Source organism: Aplysia californica, unplaced genomic scaffold (genome assembly GCF_000002075.1).
Source record: "Aplysia californica isolate F4 #8 unplaced genomic scaffold, AplCal3.0 scaffold00484, whole genome shotgun sequence".
Classification (NCBI taxonomy): Eukaryota; Metazoa; Mollusca; class Gastropoda; order Aplysiida; family Aplysiidae; genus Aplysia; species Aplysia californica.
Window position 1 is genome coordinate 485,989 of NW_004797754.1, and position 18,111 is coordinate 504,099.

General features: G+C 38.2%; 1 protein-coding gene across 2 annotated transcripts in view; it reads left to right on the forward strand.

Annotated features, from left to right (window-relative positions):
* LOC101845866 (glutamate--cysteine ligase regulatory subunit) overlaps positions 1 to 14,702 on the forward strand; it is an 18,105-nt gene extending 3,403 nt beyond the window's left edge. Inside the window, exons 1-8 of one of the 2 annotated variants that reach the window (XM_035971698.1) lie at positions 369 to 444; positions 601 to 855; positions 1,676 to 1,823; positions 4,527 to 4,586; positions 7,315 to 7,403; positions 8,388 to 8,516; positions 11,602 to 11,716; positions 13,532 to 14,702. In XM_035971698.1, coding sequence (XP_035827591.1) covers positions 742 to 855; positions 1,676 to 1,823; positions 4,527 to 4,586; positions 7,315 to 7,403; positions 8,388 to 8,516; positions 11,602 to 11,716; positions 13,532 to 13,713 — 837 coding nt within the window. In that variant the 5' untranslated portion in view covers positions 369 to 444; positions 601 to 741 and the 3' untranslated portion in view covers positions 13,714 to 14,702. Of the gene's footprint in view, positions 1 to 368; positions 445 to 600; positions 856 to 1,675; positions 1,824 to 4,526; positions 4,587 to 7,314; positions 7,404 to 8,387; positions 8,517 to 11,601; positions 11,717 to 13,531 lie in introns of those variants that run through there. The other variant, XM_005105659.3, reaches the window with a different exon arrangement.
* Positions 14,703 to 18,111: the final 3,409 nt, after the last annotated feature.

Below are 18,111 nucleotides of genomic sequence, written 5' to 3' on the forward strand. Positions count from 1 at the left end.
ACACACACATACACCTGTACTTACCACACATTTACCTACACACACACACACCTGTACTTACCACACACACACACACACACACCTGTATTTACCACACACACACACACACACACACACACACACACACCTGTACTTACCACACACACACACACACACACACACACCTGTACTTACCACACACACACACACACACACACACACACACACACACACACACACACACACACACACACACACACACACATAATATTTATTTCCTCCCCTCCTTTCCGCGCTCGACACGCCCCCGAAAATTGCGTCATAGGCTTGGACCAGAGAACCTAGACCCTGGCCACACATTTGGGGACATGACCTTTCTCCTGGGTCATAATTTGATTGGAGCCAAAGTTAGTGACACACAAATCTACACACTACACACACACGCACGATCCTTTGATTGTTGAGGTGAATGGCTCCGTTATAATTTTCTCTGATATTGAACACTCTGTCGTTCGTTTAGTACCACAACAAGTTTTAAAATGTTTTGTTCCTTAAAAAAAAAGGAATTAGAATCTAAGAATATTCTTTCTGAAGCATTGTCAATCATTCTCTTTTTTTCAGGACCTTGCTACCCCTTGTGAAAAAGTAGGCCCGGTCTACTTCAGTTGTCGAGGTGGACATAAACAATCTTCGACTCGGAAGAGCGAAAGCAGGACTGTTCGGTTAGTTACGAACGAAGCAGCTATTCTGGAAGTGGTAAAAATGGCAGACGAAATCCCCATGTTTCCCAAAGCCACATCGATGTTTGTCCACAGTGGAAACATCATCAATTGGAACAGACTCAAAAGAAAGCCAAACCTAACTCCTACTGATGAGGTAAGTTGAGTTACTTGCTCCGAACCAGCTGCCAGAATTGGCTATACGGAGCGTTGGCTATAATCCGGTTTTGGCCCCAAGCAACTTTAATACGCTGACAATACAATTCAGACTGGCTGGTTGCTAATTTTGTTAATCTACTAATTATACTATCTAATACTAATAGTTGAAGATTACAATCCTGTCAATAATAAGTGAAGATATCAATTCGGTAAACAAAATTCTGTTGCGAAATTCCATTCTGTTGTCTCTTCATCAAGCCCAAGCAAACGAAAATTATTCATCTTGCGAAGTGGACCAAAGTCCAAAGCACCTAGAATCTAGGATAGAGCACAATTTTGTTTGTTATCTCTCTGTCTGGTGCACAGCATGCATTTTGATTTGTCATCGTGATTCCAACAGTCTGTTTCCTGTTTCTTTTGCATACATTTCATAGATTAAGTTCAGGGTGCTTCACAGATTAGATCTATCAAGATCTAGATTCTAGATCAAGATCTAGGCTAGACTCTATGTCAGAATCTCAATGACGAGAAGATCTCTAGATATAGATCTAGAAATCTAAGACTCTAGACTCTAGATCTAGATTGTAGATCTAATCTAAATCTAGATTCTAGATATAATAGATCTAGATCTAGACCTAGGAGGCCTAGAGACTGTTATAAATAGAATTAAATGTTGGACTTCCTAAGAAGTAGAACTAGAATCTGGATCTGGGATGCAAAGGATTTTTACTGTCATCGATGAACAGTCAGTTGATCCAAGCTGGGTTTAGCCTTAGGTATCAAATATACCGAATTGTTGTGTTTCTTCTTCCATTCAGCTTTGTGACTGCATCAACAAAGCCCTTGGCGATTACCTTGAGTCTGCAGACAAAACACAACTACAGTATGTTACAGAAATATACAAAGTCAACACAGAAAACGTCGACGTCTTAGATGAAAATGAAAGAGATGACGTGAAAGTAACAGGTGAGAGCCCTATAAATATTCCATCTTCTACCAGTAGACCGATGTACTTTCACATTGACAAAGGATTATTGTCAGAAAATAGTTTCATGTGATACTAGGAAAAATAAATTTAACTGATTCTGTCCATGTTTTTTTCAGGCTCTGGACAGAATTATTATTTCCTGTTCAGTTTTATACCTGGGGTGCATCTATTTAATGCATTACTGTGAAGCTGTAAGTCACTCTAATAGGTACGTAGATATCAAACTAATGGGAATAGAGGAATGTGTTTTTATCAATAACAATGACCTATAATCTGTTTGTACTGCATTTTCCTTCAGACAAAAACGAATGAGAAAAAAAAATTGCGCAACAGCTCTTCGAAAATATCGACCTACCGCATTTTCTCAGCTCTACAAGTCCTTATAATCCATAGGAATCAACACAACATTGTAGCGATATCACCCTAGCACACATTTTATGCAAGAATTTCACAAATTTAGTTGAATATCTTTCTTTGAAGGGCCTTTTTATTATACCAGGCCCCGTGTTGTTTACCATTAGATCTAGCCTACATCGCAACAACAAAACAACGAAAAAAGAATTTCCCAGAGTTTCGATCGATATTGGCGCTCAGAGATTGAGGTCAGGTTTGTTTACAAGTTCTTCCTTTCAACAACTTAAAAAGTCGGAACTATGTTAAAAAGTGTACATTTGTTTTGGATTTCGTTGAGCCGCTCACAGCGGTCGAATGGACGCAGCGGAAAAACTCAGAGCCGCTGTCAGCGGCCGAATGAACGGAATCAGTTAATAAATAGTAGCCAACTCTCTAGAAAGACTAAAATTTCTCGCTTTTGCCTCTTTAGTATTAACTGATTCCATTCATTCGGCCGCTGACAGCGGCTCTGAGTTTTTCCGCTGCATCCATTCGACCGCTGTGAGCGCCTCAATGAAATCCGAGCGAAATCCGAAGCAAATGTGCACTTTTTAATATAGATCCTGCTTTTTAAGTGGTCGAAAGGAAGTAGAACTTGTAAACAAACCTGACCTCAATCTCTGAGCACCAATATCGATTGAAACTGCGAAATTCTTGCAAAAATCGTTGTTTTGTTGTCACTATTCCTAGGCTAGATCTAGGGATAACACGGAGCCTGGTATAAGGAAAAAGCCCTTCAAAGAAAGATATTCATCTAAATTTGTGAAATCCTTGCATAAATGTGTGCTACAGGGATATCGCTACAATTTTGTGTTGATTCCTTTGGTTATATAAGCACTTGTAGAGCTGAGAAAATTTGTTTTTGTCTGACGGAAAATACAATACAAACAGATGATAGGTCATTTTTATTGATATAACAGATTCCTCTATTGATTCCCATCCCTTTGGTATATGACTATACATATAGAGTGACTATAAGAGCTTCACAGTAATGTATTAAATATGCACCCAGGTCTAAAACTGAACAAGGAAAAATAATTCTGTCCAGAGCCTGAAAAAAATCATGAATGGAATCGGTTAAAATTAGGCCTGATTACCAACATTTTAAAATTACCTGTATGATCTGCAATATAGTAGTCTCCACCTAAAGTCACGGTCTCGGGAGCAAGGAAAATGCGGGATCTTAGACGAACCGGGATCTCAGCCTAATGTCCAGGGGAAAGAATCCAGAGTAACTCGTGGTCAGGCCCATAGTCAATCTGTACAATGATCTTCCCTTACAACTTTAAAATAAACTGACGTGACTCCTGGGCTCTAAAATTTCTTTTCAGAAGTCCGTTTTTCCTTCTTTTCTTGTTTATGGGCAGGGGATGGGACTTTTAAAAAAATACTGTTTCGGGTGGGAACCAGTTGGCTTCAAGCAATGACCCCCACCAAAAACTTATTGCTTTCCATCTCTAATGGAGTTCCCCAACGCATGTCATGATGCATCATATATCGTCGTATTGTGACCACACCAACCAAATTTTAAAAAATGAAAGGCAGGTTCACTGCCAACAGATGACCTGATTACGCTGAGGAGATTGGACAGTCCCCGAGTATGGGCGCCAGTCTGTCTAGGAATTTCGAGCACAAAACTGAAAGAGGAGAGGGATGGTCGGGGAAAAGTAAGCGTCCTCGAGTTCACAGTTTGATAAAATGCAGTCTGACGCTTGCTTGTTGGCCCTCCACACCTAGTGTGTGACGTAAGATCAAGCGGACGACTTAGGTGATCTGGGAAAGCAAGGCATCGACAAGGTCACACCTTGATGCAATCCCGTTTGGGGTAAACATTGTAACCGCTTATCGAGATTTACAACAGAGGTGTGATCGCATTCAAGAGAGTGAATGATTCATGACGTGACATCGTTCAATGAAATCAATGATCGCACATTTTCGCTACTTGGTTGATCAGCTGTGTGCGCCCGGGTTTCCAATTCTTTTTTTTTTTTTTTATATATAGAAAAAAATAACTAATTTATGACCTGAAAATTGGGATCTCAGCCGAATGTAACTCCTTCAGTGCGGGATCTTAGGAGTGACTTTTATATAGAGAGTAAAAATTCTGTTTTTCCAAAACAGCGGGATCTTAGGAATGACTTTTATATAGAGAGTAAAAATTCTGTTTTTCCAAAACAGCGGGATCTTAGGTGAACCGGGACCATAAGCGGTGGGATCTTAGGCGGAGACTACAGTAATGGCTCTTTTAGTTGATGTAACAACCTTGCTTGTCTTCTGTCTATTTTCAGTAAAAGTCTTCATCTGCCTTCCGCAATCACCAAGTGTGATTGGAGAAGCTATAAGTAAAGGTGAGTAGAATTTTGTTTGTTTTGTGTTGTTGCCATCAACTTTGTTTTTCTGAAGAGTGATTTTAATAAATTATAAAAGTTTACTTCGGATTACATGGTTGAGACCCCCCCCCCAAAAAAAAAGGAGAATTAAAAAAAAAATTAAATAAGAGTTTTACGGCTTTTGCAATACCTTAGTAAGGTTGTGATGTAAGTGCCGAAGATTAGAGGTGTTACAATAGAGTAACAAGCTCAAAAAGGGAGGGAGATAATAAAAAGGATAGATGTTTGAGGAAAGAATTAGGAGCAAACCTATGTCCTTCTTGAGCTGCTCAGAGCACCTGCCAAACACCCACTTGGAAGACTCTTCACAGAAGTCACAGATCTCAAAAATGTTTCAGAGATTCTCATTTTCTTGTTGGCTTAATTGTAATTGATTGTGTTGCGTTTTGGGTTGGGTTTTTTTTTTTACTTTGTTTGATTGTTGACAACAGATAGATGTTGTTCTGTTATATATGATGCAGTTCATTTTTTTATCAAAATCCTATCACTTGTATTATTTTCTACCAATCTTAGATATATTCTTGTTTGTCTGTTTAGTAAATGCAAGGTTATCATGCAATTGTCTGTTGCAGATGGATTTAAGATACATATGACTGTATTATTACTTTGTGTCCTTCAACATAAAATTCTAAGTGTGAGTGATATTCATTCAATATTATTTGTTTTAAAAAATACAAAAAATTGGTGCAAATCAAGTCCACACATTTGAAAGAAATATTACTTGGAAAGAGAGGGCTCAGCCTTTTCACAAAAAGTAACAAAAATATAAATGCAAAATTAGATTCCTCAGGCTGTGCATTAAGCAGTAGCTCTACCTGATTGTGCATTGTCTATTGAATTTCATTATAATTACAGTAGAACACGGCTGTTGCGGGACTTTTGTTCCAGAAGAAAAATCGCACGGAGGAATGCAAAGGGGAAATTATCAAAAAATTTCTTAAAATCCACTTGATTACCTGCCTTCCATATCAATAAAACTTGCGCTTTAGATTACTCTTCATTTTCTTGTCAACTTCGTTGATTATCTCAGCTTTTCATTCGAGTGAGAAGCATTTCCTTTAGTCTTTGTTGGAAGACATCTTTTCCTAGGTCTTGTTTCTTGTGCTGTTTATTGTACGGGTAGGCCTACTGTAGAACTGGTGAAGCAGATGCGTGCGTATGCCTAAGAGCATAAACGATCGCAATTCAGTTAAATCAGGAATCACACACGACAAGCTCTCCTCTTCTTTTACCTTTGGTCTAGCCTAGGGCCATGGCCTATATGCTCTCATACTGAGCGTCTAAGCTACGGCACATCACTTTTGGGGTGGCTCTTGTAACGCGTCTCACCGCACCATCTCTCTCTGCCTCCTGCCCCACCTCACTCATCACTGGACTGACCATTCACAGCACTGCACCGCTGACTGTCTGTTTGGCCATACAGTCCCCCCTCCCCCCCCCAACCTCATAGCTAAACCTTGCTCGATCTCTCCTGCAGTATCCGAGTTAGGCCTTTCCCGCTAAATCCGAGCACAAGTAATTGAGTTTAAATAGAAGGAAAAAAACGGGGGCTCCGGTAAGGTCCTGCTGCAGGGATGGTCCCGCTGTAGCGGGTGCCACTATAGTCATGTTCTACTGTGTAATTAAGGACATGTTCAGTGAAACTCAGAAATACATCAAAGTCTTTGGACTTTACATTTAATTGAATTTGAGAGTTTGCTTTGAGCAATGTCAGTTTTTTGGTTTGTTTTAACCAGAACCAGTGCTGGCTCAACTCTTTTATCTCCGAGGGGGGTAAACCCACTACGCTGGGTCCCTTTTTGTGACCACTGTTCTGACCGAGAGCCACTGGGAGCGGCTTGCCGGAGATAAAGACTTTTTTAAAAAGGCCAATTTTCTTAATGCAAGCCTGTGTCATATGATAAACAAGTTGCAGTGCATGTTTACACAGATCAATGTGCAACTCATTAGGTAGATATGTGGAATACGGTTCGAAATCCAGAGGAAAAAAATTTGTGACTATGTCACGTCTGTATTTTTGGTGGCATTTCACTCCCAGACTGTTTAAAGTTTGTCCCCTCTACCCACAGAGACCCAAACACAGCCACATGTTTTCTGGCTGCCCACTCGACCTCTTCCAACCCCAGCACACATTAAGACATGTGTCTTACGCATCATATATGAACAAGGCATATTTTGGTGTGAAAGAAGGCTTCTAATTGGTTACATGGCTGTGTGTCTCTCAAAGGTCAATTCTATACAGTGTTTGGAACACAATAGCCTAGGTGTGTAGTGATCCACACTGCTGGACGATTGATGGTTCCTTCGAAAAAAAAAGTGAAAATGTTTGTTGCCAGAGAAAAAATGCTAGAAGTCACTTCCGCTGGGGCTGATGCCGATGGCTCTTCAAGTGACTTTGCTGAGTGTGAGTTTGCTCATTTACATGTCGGATGAATTCGAGACAATTTATTTTAATGAATACCAAACAGGGGGGGGGGGGGGGGGGATCCTCCTCCTGTCATTGAGTAAGAGTTTTGTTGAGTCTGAGTTCATTGCACTTTTATTTAGGGTTTTGTATGTGTTTCAATGAAAATGCTGGGTGATGCTTGTGAGTGAATGTGCAGTGCATTGCAAGGAAGTGAAACTGCTTTGGATGTTCCTGAAGTTGTTAGAACTTTCTTTTTCCCCACCTTTTTTTTACTCTTAGTGCTGAATGAACTTGGCACAAGCTATGTGGAGACACTGTTGTTGGCCATCTCACCACTCACTGGAGAGGATGAAGATTCAGAACAGCCTGTAAGTTTTGACTATGTGAACTTTTTTTAGCCTGTAAGTTTTGACTATGTGAACTTTTTTTAAAACTTAAAAACAAATTTGGCATTTATATACAGTGGGGTCCAAAAGAAACTTGAAAATGTAATCACCCAATCTTCATTTTAAAGCTTTGCAGTGCCCACTCAAGCAGCGCACCAATTAAAAGCTAAATTAATTCTGCTTCATCCAACACATTAATATTCCATTTATGTTAGGAGGTGTCCGAGATATGGTCACTCAAAACTGACCTTAAAAAATCAGAAGGCTTGGTAAAATTGTGCCAGATCAAGGTAACTTAAAATATATAGTGTTTGTGCATGTATTGAGGGGCACCAATATTGATAGAATGGGCATACATTGCATATTCACTGTATAAGAGGCGAATCAGTTACAAGAGTGTTGCCCAGTTTACGTTTCCTTGGTTATGAAAACAAAATACTAACAGGGGCCAATTGAAATTTTCAGGTAGTGATTGCTCATGCGCATACATTTTCAGCAGCGCTTGTACCTCCCACCGTGCAAAGAGCGTATATCCTCAGTTTCGGGGGGCACCGTAATTGCGCTTTTTTCGCATTTAGCACACCGAATTAAATTAAATTTTAATACTATTTTTTCATTTACCTTCAAACATTGTTGTATGTTATTATCTAAAGCTCATTACAATGGTAGTACATCACTTTCTAGAATGCATGCCTCTTTCTCTGAAATACTGCTGTATTGGCTGGGACTGGGGTTAGGGAGTGCACAAAAATGGCTGGAGCTGGGAGCAAAGTCTTGAAAATAATTGTTACGGTCTCTGTTTTTTTCATTACGAAGCTCTCTATTGACATGTATCTGTTCTTTTGCAGCATTTTATTTAGTGAATGATTTAGGCCACAAAAATAAAATAAAGTAAAGCCCATAAACTTTAATGAAATGTCGAGCAAGTCTTTTTACTGTGAATAGAACATATTTGTGCTTCTCCAGCTCAGCCTGGAAATCATTCAGCCCTACTGGGAGGCAATGGAGGAACTGGTGTCTGCCAACAAAGCTTTTACTTTGGGAGTCTGTGATTTGAGCAAAGATGTCCTTGAGGACTTGTACACCTGGGCTAAGGTAAAGAATAAGTTCATATGTGTGGCATTGTGGTGTAGTCAGGCGCATGTCAAAATAATGAAACTGAAGCAACTTTTATTAGGTACCACAAGTGAAAATTTTTTTTGAAGAATACCATAACAAGACTATACTTTCCATATTGTGCTCAGTGAAACAAGAACTATGAAAAAAGAAACTATCAAAATCCATCAACAAAACACCTGAGATATGATGTTTCAAATATTTGTTGCGCTTGTAAAAATCGTGACGTGTGCGCAACTGGCTCACAACGCTGTTTCATGGTCACACTACGTGAAAACTGTTCTTGAAAGTCAAAAATGTTTTACATATTCTTAGACAAAAACAACTTGATGTTTTATTTGATCATCTTTTGAATGTAACGAAAGATGCAGTTGAGAGATCAGTCTCAGTATTTCTAGTTGTTACCGTTGGAAGACAATCTATTTTAAAAAAAGCTTTCAAGGTATACCTGAAGTGCTGCATGCAGTATCCCCTTTAACTTGATTTTAAAAAATTTTTGTCACAATGATTTGCAATGGTTTTAGTGTTCTGCACCTAAAAATATGACAGCCTGACCCTCAAAAGCAAGCAACGTAATGTATAGAGATCTATCTAAGAGCCAGAGTGAAAGTAAAAATCTCGAGATCGAGATCCAAGTTTCGTATTAAATTTATTTTAACATATTTTCTAGGTTGGGGAGGACAAAGTAGAACTGTCATTATTCATGATTATTGTTACAGAACCCCTTGACGCTTAACGGTAACGCAACAGAGGGTGAACATGTATATCTTAAAAATAAAGAAGTAGTCTGCAATGCCGTAGTTATAGCCTAAGAATTTTGACAGAACGAGATTATAGGATCAGATCTAGGCCCAAGCCATGCATAATACATTTATGGTTCATATTTTTGTGAATAAAAACACCTTTGGTCAACTTGTTATGAAAAGTAGTTGCATTGAGGTTAAAAAAACCTTTAAAAATTAAAAAAGATAAAGTTGAAAATGTGCGAAACCGGAAGCAACATTACTACTTTTTGTTCTGATGGATAGAGATCTAGATCATTTAGCTGTTCCGTCAGTGAGTATTGACTCTCGTGAAATGACCAGTAGCTTAAGTACTAATACAATTTTTTTCTCGGAAAAACCTGAAGCACGATCTATCTTCAACAACGTTTTACGTTGAACTACTTATCAATAAGATTGAACGAATCACACGGTTGGTTGGCAGATTGGTTGTTGTTACGCGTATTCCCATCGTAATCCGCCTGCTTGCCGGTCGGTGTGTCGAGTGCCTCGACAGCTGCCTCTTCAGCCATTGTTACAGAAAGCGAGTTTCCCTGACACATGCATCCACAGCTTGAAGTCCAATAGCGATCCCACAATAACAAATAGTTTAACAGTACTTGCGTGAATAAAACAAATATATTGTGAACTAACTTTACATGTAAAGCTCATCTAAAAAAATGTTCAGAATACTGAGATTTTATCGAAACTTCTCACAACATTGTCTTTCCACTTTAAATTTTACCCATTTTGTGAAGAAAATCCTGGCCTGCCTATTATGGGGGTAAAGGTCAGCTTTTGACCTTTGTAACAGTGCAGCAGTTATTTCTGTACGCACTATCGCGACCGAGCAGTTCGTGAAAGAAAAAGAGGGGCTGTGGCTAGGTTTCGATGCCAAGCGCTGGTCGGACACAAAATGCTTATTTTCCCAAATTTTAGAGCTATATTAAATATATTTCCACACATCCATTCTATCCATGAACAACACACATATTAGAACAAAACAAGCTCTTCTAATTGATTTTTATTTCATTAAAATCAAGCAATCATGAGTGAAAAGCTAGGTTTGTGAAGTTGATCACTACGACAGTTTTCCTCCTTGGGAAGAACGCTACTTGCCGCAATCGGCACACCGTTTGTGGTACCTTCTTTTATCTCTTTTTTTTTCTGAACACCTTTATGTCCCTTCAAAACCACATCTGTGTGTGGATTATACTGAAAAAATGTTGATTAAAAGCACACAAAAAAAGAAGTTGCTGTTTCCAAGGATACTCAAGCTTTGGAAGTCACCAAACTTTGGGAACTATTTTCTCGTTAATTTCACCTCTGGCGTGGTGTGACCTTCTCCTCCTTCAATCGCAGATATTTCCACTTCAATTCAAGATAGATGGGTTTTTTATTAATCGAAAGCATGATGAATGAATAAACTTTAAGATTATGCCAATAACTCCATATCCCCCAAAATTGACGAGCACCTGATTCAACTGAGTCGTGACACATATTGAAGGTTATGCTGTCTGTGTTTAAAACATCGAATATTATTTTGTTAAAAGAGGGATATTTTTGTAACATAATTATTAAGTAATATGGCTTATGATCTGTTGCTAAATATTTATAAGTGAAATAAAAAGAAAAGTATATCAAGATAAGAAACTGTACTCACTCTTGTTGTATCTTGTACAAGGGAAAAAGAAAATCTTGAATTTAATAAAAAATACTTTCTAACTCATCTGTGACATTGCAGTATATGTAGAGCAGACATTAAATGGTGATTTTATTAAAGACCTTTTTATACTAGCTTTTAATAGGGGTGTAATATAGTTTATCTGCTTAGGTCGCTGTCGGGGTCATTTACCGTAAAATTAGATTCAACAGCATCTAAATTACTTGACATATTATCAGTCTCACCAGCTCTAACAAGCGCTTCTGTTTGTCTGAATCTCAGTAGTCTTGTTTCGTGTTGAAAATTCCACGAAAAAAGCTAATAGAAAAACATTTACAAACAATGCAATCTTTAGAATGATGTTTAAACCACATGGTGTATTACATCAGTCTTACCTGCTTTGGCCAGTCCAAAAATGAACAGCAGCTCACCACGAGTTCAAAATCAAAACTGCTCTAGGTGTAGAATCAAACAAGGTGCTGCAACTTGCACATTGAACTCAGGATAATGGAGTTATCCCTTTGAAAACCTCTAGACCCTGTTGTTAAAGCAAGAAAATTTGTTATATGAAAAATGTCTCTATGCAGCAAGACTTACCAGTCAGAAAAAGTCATAGAAATATTATGGTGCGTTTTGGCAGGTGAAGCCTTGTATTAACCAAGTGAACCTGGAGTCGTGTTGTGTCATGCCCAAAGATCTGACCGAGTATGCTAAAGCCATCAACATTCAGTTGTTGACCCACAATGACAGCCCCGGTGAGTACACCCATGAGGGCAGTGGAGGTGCTTTTTGGGGGATGGTTGGGTTTTTTTTTGTTGTTGTTTGTTTGTTAGGAAGGAGGGGACTTTTTTGCTGCAGGTCTTTCTGGATGTGAAATTTTGTCTGAAGTCTTTTACCTTTTTTATGTTTAGACCTACTGACTATTAATTCTTTTTTGAGGACCAGGAATGAATTTATTTCTTTTTAAAAGGATCTATCTTTTCTGTTATTTCCCATGTCATGTTTGCTCTTTTTATGGGATTATCTTCCTTCAAAGATTATTTTTTCTTACTGATTAAATTGTCTTGTAGTTCGTTATGACATACAGGGTGATCCATAAAAAACATTGCACCTTTTTTTTCTGAATATCTCGCACAAAAATTGTTCTAGAATGCTGTGATTTGGAACAGACATAATTCATTCAAAAGGAATTTGTTTGATATAAAATCCACGAAGAAGAACCATGTTTTGAAAAAGGAAACGGCTAAAAGAAAAAAAGCATCCAAAAACGCAAAGTTCACCAATGTTTAAAAATCTTGTAAAGAAAGTCGTGAAAAGATTAGTTGACCTTTTTCTTTATTTTCTCCTTGACATTAATTTTCCATTCCTGTGACATTTTAACAATATTTAATTTCTTTCACAGAGTTTAAAAAACCTAATGATTTCATTCTGAAATTCCTAGAAGCAGTGCTCCACATTCCCTTCTTTGTATTTGACAAATTTTTAACGCGTCGTTCGAAATGTTCAGTGGCGCCCTAACACAAGGACCTGCTAAACCATGAGTTTTTAAAAAGCCAAATACACTGTACATGTTCACTAACAAGTGGCTTCTAGAGACAATAGAGTGGTGTGCCCAATAGACAGCTTTTTTGGAGTTAACGTATCCCGCAGGGTGAAAATTGGCTTTGCACTAAACCAAATGGCATTGAGGAAATGATCCCTCTTTACAAGACAATCGAAGAATCATGAACACATTGCCATGCTCTGATCCATGTCATCTCGGTCTAGCGAAGATGAACATGGCATAGTCATAGATTAAGATCTGCCATGAGAATGCAGACTGTTGATGTGTAGGAAAGTCCTAGCTGCATATCGTCCACGGACTGACGTGTCATGGGACTAAGCTACTGAAATCTGCACTCTGGTGACGTTTAAAGGGTGGCGCATGGTGTGTGTTCGATCTGAAGGGTTCATTTTTTAAAGAACTTTGTAGTTCTGATTCGCTATAGATCCAAACGGACGGAACTTCTCTACTCTACCAAAGGGCACCTAAGCATTTTTTCCATGCCATGCACAGAACTAACGAAATTTCAGGGATGGTGAGTTTGTAGAGAGGTAATGTTCAATACAAAAAGCTCTCTGCTCTTTACTTAACGTAGCCATGATCTAAGCAGGCAAACGAAATTTGGGAAAAATAATATCTGCAGACTTATGTTGACTTGTTAGACTGCTGTAACTTGCAATATGGCGCGATTGTTGCAACTTTTAGTGGTAGGCCTAATGCAAACTGGTGCGCCATACTATGAAAATGGTGACAAGGTTGAAAATGGATTGGGTTTTTTATGCGCTATACAGACCAGAACCATTCAATGGACTTATCTAAAATACATATCGGACAAATTCCTTTTGGCTTCCTAATATTATGTTCAAATTTGAAACGCGCAACTTCTGTATGGAGGAAGATATTTACAAAACAAGTTGTTAAGTTTTTTTTGGTTCACCCTGTACTTTCCTCTTTTCTTTCGTTCATGGCTTTATTTTACAAAAAAATGTGTTTTGCTATTGACCGCTTTCCTGTGTCTATTCCACAGTGTTCATCAACAAAGAGCGGCTTCAAGAGACCATCCAGCAAGTGTCTACGGAGCGTGACAGTGATGCTTGGTCGCCGCAGTGGGCTGTCCGCTACTCGGGAATCATCAAGTGCCGCGGCATCATCAAGTTGAAAGGCTACGTTTTCCACGCCCTCAGAGACAACAAGAAGCGGATATTGTGAAGACCACACTTTTCTTTGGACCAAGAATAATTATAAAAGCTCAGATGTAGAATTTAGTTTCATTCTGTGCACTCTGTTGAACTGGATATATTATGTATTAATGCTCTCTAAAAGCTGTCTAGAGATTTGTGCATACATCTGCTCAATTGTGTTTACGGTTCTCTCTGTTTTTTCCAATATGAAGATGGAAGTAATAAGTTTCCATTATAGATTAATATAGAGGACCTGGTATTCTGCTTTTTTTTGGTGGAAATTTATATATGAAAATGAAAATTTTGTTCTAATCATTTGTGTGGAATTGGGTTTCCACTTGCCCCTCAGCCTTGTGCTGGAAGGACGTACTTTTGGGACAACCTTAAGTCGATTCATATTTTTAAGAGAGAGTGCAGTTTATTGTTCAGTGAACCAAGAGCTTCCATTTTTCGGATGTATGAAAAGAGAAAAGATGATCAGAGTTGAAGCTATAGTCTCACTATGTCCCAAGATCTGTGCTTGACCTGTGATACCTCTTACCTGTGAATGTCTTGTCACTTTTGGTATCTTTGTAGTTTTTGTTTTCTTTTAGCATGGCTGCAAATGTTAATAGAATGTAAGCCATATTTCCATGCCATGCCATCGTGTTAGCTTTTATGAACAGACTGTTGTTTCTTCATAGATATAAGTCAGTAATGATAATTCATGAGCATTGACTCAGAAATGTTTCTAGCAGTGTTCTGCAGGCGAAGCCTTAATTGACAAATTACAAACTTTTGTCTTGTAGTTTTCCATGCGGCTAAGACTGACTAGTCTTAAAATCAAATAATTCCTGCAACTCCTGAAAGACACAAAGAAACCAATTTGTCAAATTCTTTTTAAAGAACTGACAATTTGTGCTTCATTTTTGCTGAATGTCAGTATAACACGGATAGCTTGAATTGGCCGGTACCGGCCTCAGTAGTTTGGGGGACCCGTAGTTCGAGGGATACATCTTACGAAGATAAAGAAGAGAAGAAAAAAACGGGACCACAGTCACAGTTCAACGGATGCATGATTTCGATTTTTCTGTGTTCGACCTATCCGTGTTATATTGTAGTTGGAAGAGGGTATCTCTTGGAGTTAAATTACCTCCTTTTTTGTTCTTTTTCTGTTATTTTTGTCTCTCAGTCTTCCTTTTTCCCCAGCTCGTAAATGAACATTATTGTGTTGATGTGCACCTTTTCACTCAAACCAGAACAATAGCATCTAGTGAAATAATTGGGGAAGGGGAGGGGGTCAGAACAGCTCTAAATTACAACCTTCTGATGAACACGCTACCGTATTCTTTTGATTTCTCTGCTTATGCTATTATAAAGGATGATGACCAAAAAGAATTATTATGAGTTACTGTTTGCACCGGTTCTATTAAGGTACAAGCAGTTCCATCTTATTTTACTCCGAGGTGAGAGAGCCTATTGTTTTGTGTACTTGTTCACATCTGGATTTGTTCTTCATCAACTTTTTTTTTTGCCTCAAGTAATGGGAAAAGGTTGATTCATTTTTAGTTGAATACATTTAAATGTTTAAATAGCAGCTACTTTTTGAGTAAAAGTTGCTAAAATAAAGTTTTAAGACTAACAATTTTTTCGTTAATTATTCTGAAAGTTTAGTTATTCATAATATTAATAATGATCACTGTACAACTTTGCTTGTAAAATGGGTTGATTCATTGATTATATCATGATTGTGGAAATTGCATGGCTAGTTTCCAACGTGAGACATATTTATTGTTGTTGGGATCAATGTAGCACTGCACAGATTTTTGTTCTTTCTTCCAAAGCCTCAAAGTGGCACATGTATATATATATATATATATATATATATATATATATATATATATATATATATATATATGTGCAGATTTTCAGTGGCTTCTCTTTTACTTTTGTCTCATAGAATAGTGCGTATCCAAGACATGCAGTGTCCGGGGGGAGGAAGACCGGGCTGATATCATTCATGGAGTGTTGGACATTGGAGAATGTGGTGCGTGCTTGATTGCTTTACACTAGTGGTTGTGCTAATACACATTCTTCCTCAGCCCCCTGGGGTAGTGCCACTGACTGCAGTGTCTTTAGGCCATTCCCGAAGGGGGGGACATTTCTCGTTCAAGCACAGTAGAATTGTGAATGGGCTGATTCATGTCACGCTCATAACTGTGCCTGATCTACAACAGGGAACTGCCGCTATTTCTTTCCTAATCCTCAATATTGTCATTTTTTTCTCTACTTCTTTTGTATGTTTGTCACTCTTTTGTGACCTGCTATTTTTGGGGTGCCTTAATAGTCGAAGCAGACCTTGTGCTGTTGAAGCTAGAAAGGTTAGCAGAATAAGTCTGATTCCCTGTAAATACTTCTCTGTTGACACCCACCCCTTGGCGCTCATATGACCTTATGCAGTTGCGAGCGCCGTAAAACCCTCTACTCTTAAAAAATTCTTCCTGAGACGTAATGTAGTATAAATATATACCTGCAAAGTGGAAGATACTGGAACAGCGGTGATCAGAGAATGGTAGGCCTCCTGGCTGGACTATCCATCCGTCATTTCTACTTATCAGTCATGCTTGTTCCTAGCAATAATCTTCTTCGTGTCTATGTGCTGCTTATATTCTGTAACCCCCCCCACCCCCCTTTTTGTTCTTTGTTCTGAGATCCTCTTGTTCACTGTGTCTAAGTTCTTGTCTTATGATTTGAAAAAGTTCACATTTTTAAAACTTTTTATTATGCCATAGTCTTTAAGTGAGCAATTATGAAAGAATTTAGCTTCTTGATTCTTGCCTCTTCTGTTGTAAAAGGTATAAGAATATTATATATAAGTCTAAAGTGCGTTCTGCAAATCTTAAATTAATCTGTAGCAACAATCTCTGCTGTAGCCTACTAGTAATATCTGCTGATCTCCTGCTGAATCTCAGTTTGGTCATTTGTTTTAATTTATTTTTACGTCGCTTTCATATTTTGCTTACTACTGAGTGCAAATGAAGGCTTTTTAATGCATTTTGATTGTCACCAATGTAGAAATTAGTTACAGTAAGCTGTTCTACAATTCTGTTCAATGGGCATAAAAGATGGAGAACATAGAAAGAGCAAGAAAATATTCTTTATAATATATATGCCATCTAGCTTATAAAACAAAATGACCGAAAGATTTTTCAGCTGAGGCAAAGCCATTCTGATTTGACATTTTCTGATTATCATATTATCATTTTGTGATCAACCAAATATTTTTTTGCAACATAATCAATCAGAGTACTGTAAAAACAAAAAAAAAACTTGCGCATTATACTCAAGGGGCCTTCAACAGCGAAGATCAGATGTGGTTTTGAGAGATCTCACGGCCAAGGCCTGTTAGTTTTAGCTATTGCAGTTCAGATTTAGTTGAGGTTAAGGGTTTGCTCTTATTTTATTTTAATGTGAAGCACAAATTTTTGCATTTGCAGGATTTTTAATTTAAAAAAAATTCCTGTGAACTACATTCTTCATAAATGCACAAGATTAAAATAGGCATTATACTACATTTTTCTGCACCGTAGGTTACCATGGAATTGCATTTTGAAATCGTGTTTGATTTCTGATATTTTGATCTGAGACCTCAACACAAGACCAATGTTTTCCTGCTTTGAAATATTGCTTCTTATTATCAAATAAAGTGACTTACTACATTTACACTATGTATATTTCAGGTTTTGCGTTTTATTTTCCATAGACTAGAGCACCATTCTGCACCAATGTATTCAGTTGACTTCCACTATCCAATTTTAGATGGGGGATGGGATGGATCAGACAATAACATGATAGACTATACCTCTACTATGTAAGTGACCTTGTTTTCAACCCGTGAAAAGGGTTTCTTGTACTGTTTTGTTTTGGGGATTTTTGAGGGGTGGGGGAGGGGAAGAAGGTTTTCCTCAAGTCTTTTTCTTCCACTTGGCTGGGTCTTATCAGAGATGGAAGTTTAATTTGGAGGTCCTATCTCTCAAATCACCTTGCATTACTTGCAGTATTGCAGGGTTGTGAAACCCACACCATAAGATAAAATCATGCCATGATTATATATCAAAAGGATAATTGGAAGTCTGTTTTCCACACCTTTACTTTCCAACATTCTTTTCTTTTCTATGGGTGGTTGGCAGCTGCTCGCGTGTGGTTTTCTCCTTCTATCCTACCGAACAACTGGTCTGTCTATCGTCCTTATCTCTCATTTCTTTGTGTTATACACTCGTGGTGTCCTTAATCTTCAGCACTTGTGTGACCTGTTTGTGTTGCAAGTGCCATAAAACTCTTTCTTAAACTTGTCTTTCCCTTTGTTGTTTCCGTCTGACTTGCATTTACCGTACACTAAATGACCATTATTGTGCTGGTGTGCTGGTGCTCTGCTGTTGTTTGATCT